Raw genomic sequence first — 12494 nt, 5'->3', positions numbered from 1 at the left:
TTAAAGGAACCGTCATTCGTCGTTCAGTCGTCGGCCAGGATGGATGTTCCGCGGTGGAGGTCTTCAGGATGCTGCCGCTTCGCTCCGGATGGATGCCGCTTGGATGAAGACTTCAATCGGATGGAAGAACTCTTCTGCCCCGCTTGGATGAAGACTTCAGCCGGATCATGGACCTCTTCAGCCCCCCGCTTGGGCTTGGATCAGGACATCGGAGGAGCTCTTCTGGACGGATCGGTGTGATACCCGGTGAGGTGAAGACAAGGTAGGATGATCTTCAGGGGCTTAGTGTTAGGTTTATTTAAGGGGGTTTGGGTTAGATTAGGGGTATGTGGGTGGTGGGTTGTAATGTTGGGGGGCTTGGGTATTGTATGTTTTTTTTTACAGGCAAAAGAGCTGTATTTCTTGGGGCATGCCCCGCAAAGGGCCCTGTTCAGGGCTGGTAAGGTAAAAGAGCTTTGAACTTTAGTAATTTAGAATAGGGTAGGGCATTTTTTTATTTTGGGGGGCTTTGTTATTTTATTAGGGGGCTTAGAGTAGGTGTAATTAGTTTAAAATTGTTGTAATATTTTTCTTATGTTTGTAAATATTTTTTTATTTTTTGTAACTTAGTTCTTTTTTATTTTTTGTACTTTAGCTAGTTTATTTAATTGTATTTATTTGTAGCAATTGTATTTAATTAATTTATTGATAGTGTAGTGTTAGGTTAATTGTAGGTAATTGTAGGTAGTTTATTTAATTAATTTATTGATAGTCTAGTGTTAGGTTTAATTGTAACTTAGGTTAGGATTTCTTTTACAGGTAAATTTGTAATTATTTTAACTATTTTAGCTATTAAATAGTTCTTAACTATTTAATAGCTATTGTACCTGGTTAAAAAAAATACAAAGTTACCTGTAAAATAAATATCAATCCTAAAATAGCTATAATATAATTATAATTTATATTGTAGCTATATTAGGATTTATTTTACAGGTAAGTATTTAGCTTTAAATAGGAATAATTTATTTAATAAGAGTTAATTAATTTCGTTAGATTTAAATTATATTTAATTTAGGGGGGTGTTAGTGTTAGGGTTAGACTTAGCTTTAGGGGTTAATACATTTATTAGAATAGCGGTGAGCTCCGGTCGGCAGATTAGGGGTTAATAATTGAAGTTAGGTGTCGGCGATGTTAGGGAGGGCAGATTAGGGGTTAATACTATTTATTATAGGGTTAGTGAGGCGGATTAGGGGTTAATAACTTTATTATAGTAGCGCTCAGGTCCGGTCGGCAGATTAGGGGTTAATAAGTGTAGGCAGGTGGAGGCGGGCAGATTAGGGGTTAATAAATATAATATAGGGGTCGGCGGTGTTACGGGCAGCAGATTAGGGGTACATAAGGATAACGTAGGTGGCGGCGCTTTGCGGTCGGCAGATTAGGGGTTAATAAGTGTAGGTAGGTGGAGGCGACGTTGTGGGGGGCAGGTTAGGGGTTAATAAATATAATACAGGGGTCGGCGGTGTTAGGGGCAGCAGATTAGGGGTACATAAGGATAACGTAGGTGGCGGTCGGCAGATTAGGGGTTAAAAAAATGTATTCGAGTGTCGGTGATTTTGGGGACCTCGGTTTAGGGGTACATAGGTAGTTTATGGGTGTTAGTGTACTTTAGAGTACAGTAGTTAAGAGCTTTATGAACCGGCGTTAGCCCAGAAAGCTCTTAACTACTGACTTTTTTCCTGCGGCTGGAGTTTTGTCGTTAGATGTCTAACGCTCACTTCAGAAACGACTCTAAATACCGGAGTTAGAAAGATCCCATTGAAAAGATAGGATACGCAATTTACGTAAGGGGATCTGCGGTATGGAAAAGTCGCGGCTGAAAAGTGAGCGTTAGACCCTATTTTGAGTGACTCCAAATACCGGCGGTAGCCTAAAACCAGCGTTAGGAGCCTCTAACGCTGGTTTTCACGGCTAACGCCAAACTCCAAATCTAGGTGTGTTTGTTTATATCCACGTTGTTGGAACGTCTCAGACATTATCCCAATTTGGTTGAGTTTATTTGCTTCCTCACTATTATTCCTAACCACTCTTCCTATCTGTAATTTGATTACAGCTTTGCGTGTATGGGGAGGATGGTTGCTGGTGGCATACAAGAGGGAATTCCTATCCGTTGATTTGGTAAAGAGTGTGGTACATAGTGTGTGGCCATTCTTATAGATTCTTACATCCAAAAGTCAATCTGAGTAGAGTTACTCTGTAGTTTAAATCAAAGTGTTGAGATGTTCCACCCAACTTGCTAATGCCTCTAATGCCTGTAAATCCCCTCTCCAGATGAAAAACAGATCATCTATATATCTCTTATAATTAGTGACATTTCTATTCTCAGTAATATTCATTACATATAGCTCATAGTGTTCCATGTATAGAATGGCATAAGCCGTTGCCACATTCGAGCCCATGGCAGTGCCCTTCAGCTGGTGGTAAAATCTGTTTTCAAATCTGAAGTTCTTGAGCGTCAAACACAGTTTCAACAGTTGTAGGAGAAATAATGAAGGGGGACCAATGTAAGGGTATCGTGCCAATGTGATCTCAATCGCTCATAGTCCTTCTTCATGTATAACCATATAAAGGCTATTGACATCCATAGTTACCAGCAGGTCTGTTTCCCCTATATTCATGATCACTTTAAGTTGTTTAATCAATTCTCCTGTTTTCCCTATATTCATGATCACTTTAAGTTGTTTAATCAATTCTCCCAAGTCCCTCAGGTAAGAACCCATCTTTGTGACTAGAGGTTGCAAGAATGAATCCAAATATTGTGCCAGGGGTTGCAGTAAGGAGCCATGGGCTGATACTACTGGCCTACCAGGTGGTTGCTGTAAATCTTTGTGGATCTTAGGGAGTGTATACAGGATGGTATGTATTGGATGTTCTACCTGTATAAACTGTAATACCTCCTTGGTGATTCAGCCATTGGTGAATCCCCCCAATAATATCTCGTCAATCGTTCTTTTGAAATCTTTTGTAGGGTCCCGAGGCAGAAGTTTGTATGTATTTATTTCACTTAGTTGGTTTTGGATTTTATCACTGTATTGATTATAGTTCATGACAACAATAACTCTGTCAATAGCCTTTGATTGTCATTTATTCAATTGGGATTGAGGATCTATATGTGAGGTCCTAATTATGGGATCCATTACAGGGATCCCAGGCACGAGGTGATCCTGTAAAATGTTGTGTGTATATGGCGATAACCATACAAGTTACATAGAGACACGTTAATACCCACCAATTAATACACCAGGATGGCAGTGGGAAATATATGAGGTAATTGACATATCTTTTGCAATAGTGATGATGAGAATAGTAGGTCGTAATATTCACTTTAATAGATTTGCATATTGCATTATAGTAGTCAATAACCCATAGGCTTAACATTGTGATCGCGTATTGCACACACATAGATTTTTGGGACAAATTCGGCACATCACTGAGGCAATTGCCTACGATATACACGATCACATGAGTGTACATATGTTAATTAGCCACGTGCAAATGACGTAGGCATAACGCAGACTGACTCGTGATCTGGTAACGGAAGTAGAGATCCAGGTCGAGGATAAGGCTCACAACAGCACGGATAATGGACATACATCTACTAAGCTAACTAAGGTAATTGCAAGGCATATTTGCTAAAGATCACATTATTCCAAAGTAAATAGCTTGTTGACTGTATGCATAAATAACAAAGTTTGATGTAAGGTGTTGACTACTATATAGTCCGTGATTGGCTCAAGAGAAACTGTATACCACAAGCACTTAACACTTCACGTATGCACAATAATATTTTACACTATTACACTGTGAATTATGATGATGATTATAATTGTGTGCAGCTATACTGATCAAGCCTAGTGCTTGTCTGAATGAGATGTTTTTTACACGGTTGTTATATACTGTATATCACTATGTCAACTATTTTGGAGCAAAATTTGAATTTTGAGGGGGTGGGGCTTATGGATACTTATATATATAAATAAAATAAACAGGTCATCTGTCTAATGAAGGGGCTAACTACCCCGAAACGTCACAGTTCAATTAAAGAAGTTTGTGTTTTCACAGAGGAGAGTGCGGGACCTGTTTATTTCATTTGTTTACTTTTCCTACCCAGAGCACCCTGGAAGTTGGAAGTTTATAGTGTGTGCAGATCCCCTGCTTGATGTTTTCCTATATATATATATATATATATATATATATATATATATATATATATATATACATACATACATACACACATACAAACACAATATATATATTTTTTTTTAGGTGTACATGGGTCCAGTACGATGCTGTTTGGGAACAATGATGAAATGTAGTTAGTTGAGTGTTTTAAAGGTAAGAACATGTCATTTTAAATGATATATTAATAAATAAATTCTACAAGAGATAAATTCTACAAGAGAGGCATAGCCAAGCCAGGGTTTTGCAAATGGTAAGAAGATGATAAGTAAAGCATTACTAAGGTAGGATGGTGGAGAGGATTTTAAGCATTTTTATATGCATTTTTAATAGAGACATAGAGATTAAATCTTTAATTGGAACAAAAATAAAATAATTACAATGCTTACTTACAATGGTGCTTGCCAGCAAGAAGGTGGCCAGCATTTGCAGCTAGAAAATAAGCATGTTGGTATTCTTGCTTGCTTTTTGAATATCATTCAAAGCCAATATGGCTGCCTGAATAGTGAAATATTGTAAAAGCGTGGATTTTTCTTGCAACATTTCGCACATCGGCCGAAGAGCTGTGTATATAAGCCACCTGCTTGATTTTGAATATGCCTCCTGATTTTGAGTGGAGTTTTGACACAAATCTGCAGGTTTGGTTATTTTGAATAAGGGTGTTAATCTTCTACAAGTTGTACCTACTATTTGTTCCTTCTCCCTTCTTCATCTATTGCCTTGGCACATGTTGAATAATGGAGATTTAAAAAATAAATAAATGCCAAATTTAGGACACCTGGCAATTTTTGAGGTTTGGGATGTGCTCCACTCCAGTAATGAATGAGAGAGCACAGAACACCCATCAACCCTTGCTCAAAGGAAAGTCTGTAACTGAACATGATACCAAATAAGTGAGCATTAGTCAATAGATATAATTGAAATTGTTAACAATGTGGGGAAAAACATAGACAGTAATTAAAACATGACATTATTTTGAATTCTTGCCGAAGAAAAGGTAATACTCACATAGGGAAGTAGTTGGATAACCCAGAGGCCATATTTAGGGGCTTCTTAAAGTTTCTAATATCCCAAGTTTTTATGGTATCATCACCTGAAAAAAAGGGTTATTTAAGAGTATATATCCAAACACATGAATAATATAGAGTTTAGCAGATTAATGTAACTATTAAGTGGTTAATACATTGCAATATATTTTCTAAATATTTTAAGAAAGTCTTTAAAAAGTAACTAGTAGCCAAAAACATATAAAGACACAAAAATACTTCTAAAAAGTTTGTTGAGCTGCAATGTATGTTATAAAAAAAAACGTGCTTATATCTAAAAACTGTCTAGCATAATAACTGTTCTGTTATACATTCTTATTCCTAAACATCTGAATTCATATTGTTGGTAGCATTCCCTTAGAAAATAATATTAAAGTATCGCATAATAACTGTTCTGTTATACATTCTTATTCCTAAACATCTGAATTCATATTGTTGGTAGCATTCCCTTAGAAAATAATATTAAAGTATCGGAAAGAACAAGGAAGATGTCACTTTTAAAATGTGCGAATATCAAAATAGTCAAACATGTCCTTCTTTAATCTACAAATTTGGCAGGTGTGTTTTTATACAACTCGATGCACATCTGTCTAACTTGGGAGCTTTCCAGCTAACTACTCTAACTTGGATTCACGCTCCAATTTTTGGAACACATACAACACGTTAAAAAAAAACAGAAAGAAAAAAAAACTACCCAGGAAGTAGTATACCGTGAATGATTTGTGGCTATAACTCTTGTAACATTCTCAAATGTTTTTTCTTATACTTTTAAACTGGAAGTTTTTAATTAGGGTCCTCGAACATAAATAACTCATCGAAATGCCAACATTCTCAAGCCCCCTTAAATCATTTTAAAAATGTCTTTAAGCAAACGTTAACATTCTTTACTAGTGATTTTAATGTTTTCCAGTTCCTCTCACAACCAACTTTATTTAATTCAAGACAACTCAACTGTACATAATACACAAAGTACTATACATTGTTTGTCTTGCATATTAATACAATTATGGCTAAGTTGGCCTAAATTAATAAAAACTTTTGTGATAACTTTTTATATGTTAAAGCTTAAGGTACTGAGATAAGGATAATATCTATAATTAATTGTCCAAAGAATGTAATAACTGAGTGAGCTTCATTTAAAACTTAAATTTTAAGAGTCTAGAGCAGGTGTTAGCAACCTATTGTGTGAAACTCAAAAGTAAATTTTAACGGTACTTGGAGCATTGCAATGAGAACTGGCACGGTCTTTAATTCCATCCTTTTCACATTCTGCTATGTAGGTGGGTGACCAGGCCCAGTGTTACCAGGCACCATGCACAGTATATGAGAAACACACTATATGCTAGGGAACCCAAAGGAACATATAACAACTGGGGAGGCCTGGAGGAAATTAAGGTTAGTGGCTGACAAAGCAATTTAAGGCCAGTTGACTAAGACTTGAGGTCTGATATGGCTATAGGGCCAAGGGTCTGATCTGATGTTGATATTTGGCTAACATCATGGCTGCAGAATCTGATGATTGATCTTTTTTATTATTATTATTATTAACTAGATTGGACACATGGTCACATTAAAGTATTACTTTGGCACAGCACTCGTGAAAGGTTGCCAGCCCCTGGTCTGGAGTGTATACTTGGATATATGGAATCTGTTGGTGGTAATGTTCAATATTTCTGTAGCTTGCTTTATTATTCTTTTTTTGTAGTTTGCAACTTTGACACAAATGATAAAATCATAAAACAATAATATATTTGTTATAGCTTATCAAAAAGCAACTATTATATTGTGTCTGTCTTATATTACAAGTCCCATATAGAAATTTTAAACCCTCTTACATTTTGTTAAATTCATAGGAAAAAATTACACAACAGAATCACACAAATTTAAAGTAATAAAATATAATGTAAAAATACCTACTGAGCCATATAATGGTAGTCATCAAGCAAATCAAACCATGTAGACACAAAACGCATTTAGTTAATAAAGCACTGGCCACAGCCATCTGGGAGATGATATTTATTATGTAACTTTTAAACTGTGCAAAAAGCTTCTAGAAATTAAATTGAGCTCATATTCATGGATTTAACACTTTGCAATATAAACGTAGGTAGGTTCATAGGACCACAGGAGCATGCACATGTCTTTATTGTTTGCAACAATGTATATCATTGCTATAAACACTGTTGAAGACATTGCTGACACAGAATGCTTAAGACATGTGCACGCTCCAAAGCTCCTGTGTGGTTTACTCTGCAACAATGGATACCAAGGGAACAAAACAATCTATCTGGTAAAAGAAATACATTGGAAAGTTGTTTATTCTTATTGTTCTCTCTCTCCCTCTTTCTCTCTGAATCATGAAAGTTGAATTTTGACTTTAGTGACCATTAAAGCAAATGCAAAGTACTTGAAGGGACACATTTAGATTAATACGGCAGCTCTTCAGCTATAATATGTCAAATCACTTTGTCTGAGAAATGCTTGTATTCCAAAGTCAAGACTTTTTTTTGTAACCACACCATCTTTGTCATATGCATAATCTTATTTTAGGGTAGAGGAATACTCCATAGATCAGAAAATCTGAGTTATTTGGTAGCTTCCAGGGAAGCCTTACCATGGTAATTGAGTTAGAGGACTACAGCTATTCCATGTTTAGCTAATGTAGTAAAGATCACATACTCCCACTTTATCTTCTGGATCCTAACACACGCAATGAAGTATCCAGGGTTCTGACCACATATAATTTGCAAGTGTATATAGATACCATTAAATTGATATTTGCAATTTTTGATCTGGAAAGATCACTACTTTGTTAATAACATTTCCATTGTTAAAACCTCCACTTTCCATATTTCCACTAATGGAAATCAGATCCCCAAAGAATCCTGAAGTTTTTCTACTAAGTGAACTGTAATGGTTATAGCAGCTCTGGCGAACCTATGGCACACGTGCCACAGCTGGAATGTAGAGGCCACTCGGTTGGCATGCGAGCCATAAGTTTGCTGCATCGCGAGTACTGTGCACGGCTGTACAAAAGTCTTAAGCAGTCATCTGGTGTCACGCCCATGCCCGGAGTTGATCCTGGGACCTCTGGTCTCCAGTCGGTTTCCTTCCCTCCTGAACCACTGGAGGACTCAGACTCTGTTTGACCTTTGGCTTGGACATTGTTTACCCCTTTGGATCCTGATTTGGCACTGTATTTAGCTTGCACGTTATTGACTTTTGGCTAGAACTAACCTTGATTTTGCCTTGCCCTCTGGTTTTGTCACGTCCTAGGTCTAACCCTCCATACTGGTGCAATGTGTCTCATTGTCACTTCCCAACCTCAGGGTCCTTTCCTGGTCTGACTTTACTACTCCCGTGATATCTGGCTTCTGACTAACCACTTCTGTCGGTCGTGACTGCTGGCTAGAGGGATGGTGGGAAGGAAGACGCAAACTAAAAGCACTTTGTTATAAGCAGGAAATCGGAAAGTAAGATGTCTATTTTTATAATACTAGTAACATAAAAGCTTGAAGATGTAAATGGGTGCATTTTACTTTTTTACCTATCGTGTTTGCGTCTACATCAAGTATTAATTAACCTGAATTGATCATTCAAAATATCAGCATTATTTATTGGTTGTTTACATTCATTATTTTTGTAAGAATCAACACTGGATCATATTAATGAGATTTTCATATAATTATTTTACTATCCTTCTTACACTCCCTTTTGTCGGCTGCTTTTCTAAATACGTTTTTGGGACTGGTATTCCCCTCCTATTTTAGAATGACCCAAAGCAGCTGTCTGGCAGTCAGAGTGTTTAGCAATGGGACATTTATTCCGTATAATTGATTTAAAATTGGTCTAGTTATATAAATGGATTATTAAGCTGTTAATGGAGGAATATTCTTACAATGTTTGACTACGGTGCTACTATTACAGCTTTTGAGCTATATATACACAATAATGACAAAATTGACCCCATATGTTATTACTATAATGAGGTTTTGTTTTATTTATAAGAGTTGATGTAACATTGAAACCTCTTTTGTTGTGTTTTTCTTTTGAGACAAAAGCAGTTAATTAGCTCAGACAGCTGAATTAAGTTTTTTTTTAAAAAAACCTCCGTATTCAGGTTTAATTGCAGTGTTGACACTTTAAGATAAATAATTTGCTTTTGTTTTGAAGTTTGGGCATTCAGGTTCAAAAAGGTTCGCCATCACTGGGTTATAGCCTAGACAAATTTGTCATCACTGATGTACTCTTCCTGTAGCCCTGATGCAGAAAGTCATGGTTGCGTGATCGAACCTGATATGAATCCATTTTCTTAGCACCTGTTGCCTGGATGAAATATCCCAAGAGAATGACAGATAGTCAACAGTCTCTAGAGATGAATAACCTCTGATGACTTCCAAAAGTGTTGTGACAAACTTACAAGAGCTAGGCTATTGTTCTACCAATGGGGTAAAAGGATTTCCATGATAAAAGAGGAAGCATAACCATGGCTGAAACTATGAAGTCTATGTATATGAACTTATAAATGGGTCTTGATGTTTGAAGATACTGCACTGATCAGGTACATGAAAGTCTAAGAAACTTCTGTCAAGACGGATCTTTAAAAACATATTATGAATCTATATCTGATAAGAGCCATCAGCAGAATAAGGACTATAATAAACTCCCAGTGTGCCAATGCTATACAAAAGGAAGAATCCAACAAACTCAAAATGGTAGTTCTGGAAAAAAGCTTGGGACTTAGAGAGATATGGAGGTATGCATCTTTGAAGACAATTGTTATGTAATATGTTTTAGTGAATCTCATGCACTCCAAGATTAAGTAATGCCCCTTCATACTGGTTCAATGAACAGAATTGAAGAAGAAAAAAAAAGGAATTTCAAGAGAACTGGATATCAACTGAGATTGTCATGTACCAGAGGTTAAAAGATCACTGCATGATAAAAAAAAAAGTGGAAGCAGGTGCAAAAAAAGGAATCTTTGCTTCTAGTAATCTTGGAAATTATATATATATATATATATATATATATATATATATATATATATACACACACACACACATATACATACACACACACACAGGCATACCTCATTTTATTGCACTTTGCTTTATTGCCCTTCCCAGATATCAAAGGTTTATAGCAACCCTGTGTTGAGCAAGTCTATCCGCACCATTTTTCCAACACATATAAACACATAAATATACATGAATACACATATATACACATATATACACATATATTCACACCTATATTTACACACCACCAGCAAAAAGATTATGACTCACTCAAATGATGGTTAGCATTTCTTTTTAGCAATAAAGTATTTTTAATTAAGGTATGTACATTGCTTTTTTTTTTTTTAGACATAATGCTATTGCACACTTAATAGACTACAGAATAGTGTAAATAGAACTTTTACATGCACTGGGAAACAAAAAAACATAATTTATATAAGAACCTACCTGATAAATTAATTTCTTTCATATTGGCAAGAGTCCATGAGCTAGTGACGTATGGGATATACCATCCTACCAGGAGGGGAAAAGTTTCCCAAACCTCAAAATGCCTATAAATAAACCCTTTACCACACCCACAATTCAGTTTAACTAATAGCCAAGTAGTGGGGTGATAAAGAAAGGAGTAAAAAGCATCAACAAAGGAATTTGGAAATAATTGTGCTTTATACAAAAAAATCATAACCACCAAAAAAGGATGGGCCTCATGGACTCTTGCCAATATGAAAGAAATAAATGTATTCTTTCATGTAATGGGCAAGAGTCCATGAGCTAGTGACGTATGGGATAGCAATACCCAAGAAGTGGGTATCCACGCAAGAGTCACTAGAGAGGAAGGGATGAAATAAAAACAGCCATTTTTTGCTGAAAAAAATTAATCCACAACCCAAAATATAAGTTTATTCTCATAAGTGAAAAGAAAAACTTAAATCATAAGCAGAAGAATCAAACTGAAAGAGCTGCCTGAAGAACTTTTCTACCAAAAACTGCTTTCCGAAGAAGTAAATACATCAAAACGGTAGAATTTAGTAAATGTATGCAAAGAAGACCAAGTTGCTGCTTTCCAAATCTGATCAACTGAAGCTTCATTCTTAAAAGCCCACGAAGTGGAGACTGATCTAGTAGAATGAGCTGTAATTCTCTGAGGCGGGGCTTGACCCGACTCAAAATAAGCTTGATGAATCAAAAGCTTTAACCACGAAGCCAAGGAAACAGCAGGAGCCTTCTGACCTTTCCTAGAACCAAAAAAGATAACAAATAGACTAGAAGTCTTCCAGAAATCTTTAGTAGCTTCAACATAATATTTCAGAACTCTCACCACATCCAAAGAATGTAAAGATCTCTCCAAAGAATTCTTAGGATTAGGACACAAGGAAGGGACAACAATTTCTCTATTAACGTTGTTAGAATTCACAATCTTAGGTAATAATTTAAATGAAGTCCGCAAAACTGCCTTATCCTGATGAAAAATCAGAAAAGGAGATTCACAAGAGAGAGCAGATAATTCAGAAACTCTTCTAGCAGAAGAGATAGCCAAAAAGAAAAAACACTTTCCAAGAAAGTATTTTAATGTCCAAATAATTCATAGGCTCAAACGGAGGAGCCTGTAAAGCCTTTCAAAACCAAATTAAGACTCCAAGGAGGAGTGATTGATTTAATAACAGGCTTGATACAAACCAAAGCCTGAACAAAACAGTGAATGTCAGGAAGCTTGTGAAATAAAACAGAAAGAGCAGAGATTTGTCCTTTCAAGGAACTTGCAGACAAACCATTATCCAAACCATCCTGAAGAAACTGTAAAATTCTAGGAATTCTAAAAGAATACTAAGAGAATTTATGAGAAGAACACCATGAAATATAAGTCTTCCAAACTCGATAATAAATCTTTCTAGAAACAGATTTATGAGCCTGTAACATAGAATTAATCACTGAGTCAGAGAAACCTCTATGACTAAGCACTAGGCGTTCAATTTCCATACCTTCAAATTTAATGATTTGAGATCCTGATGGAAAAACGGACCTTGAGACAGAAGGTCCGGTCTTAATGAAAGTGGCCAAGGTTGGCAACTGGACATCCGAACAAGATCCGCATACCAGAACCTGTGAGGCCATGATGGAGCCAACAGCAACACAAACAATTGCTCCATGATGATCTTAGAGATCACTCTTGGAAGAAGAATTAGAGGCGGGAAAATATAAGCAGGTTGATAACACC

General features: G+C 36.2%; 1 protein-coding gene across 1 annotated transcript in view; it reads right to left on the bottom strand.

Annotated features, from left to right (window-relative positions):
- The window catches only part of WDR70 (WD repeat domain 70), an 811922-nt gene that overhangs the window by 171543 nt on the left and 627885 nt on the right, over positions 1–12494 (bottom strand). The window contains 1 exon segment of the mRNA XM_053701217.1: positions 5224–5308. Within this exon segment, the coding sequence (XP_053557192.1) occupies positions 5224–5308 (85 nt within the window).

This window comes from Bombina bombina, chromosome 2 (assembly GCF_027579735.1).
Source record: "Bombina bombina isolate aBomBom1 chromosome 2, aBomBom1.pri, whole genome shotgun sequence".
Classification (NCBI taxonomy): Eukaryota; Metazoa; Chordata; class Amphibia; order Anura; family Bombinatoridae; genus Bombina; species Bombina bombina.
Note: the sequence above shows the minus strand (reverse complement) of the source record. Positions and strands in the feature narration are given on the sequence as shown.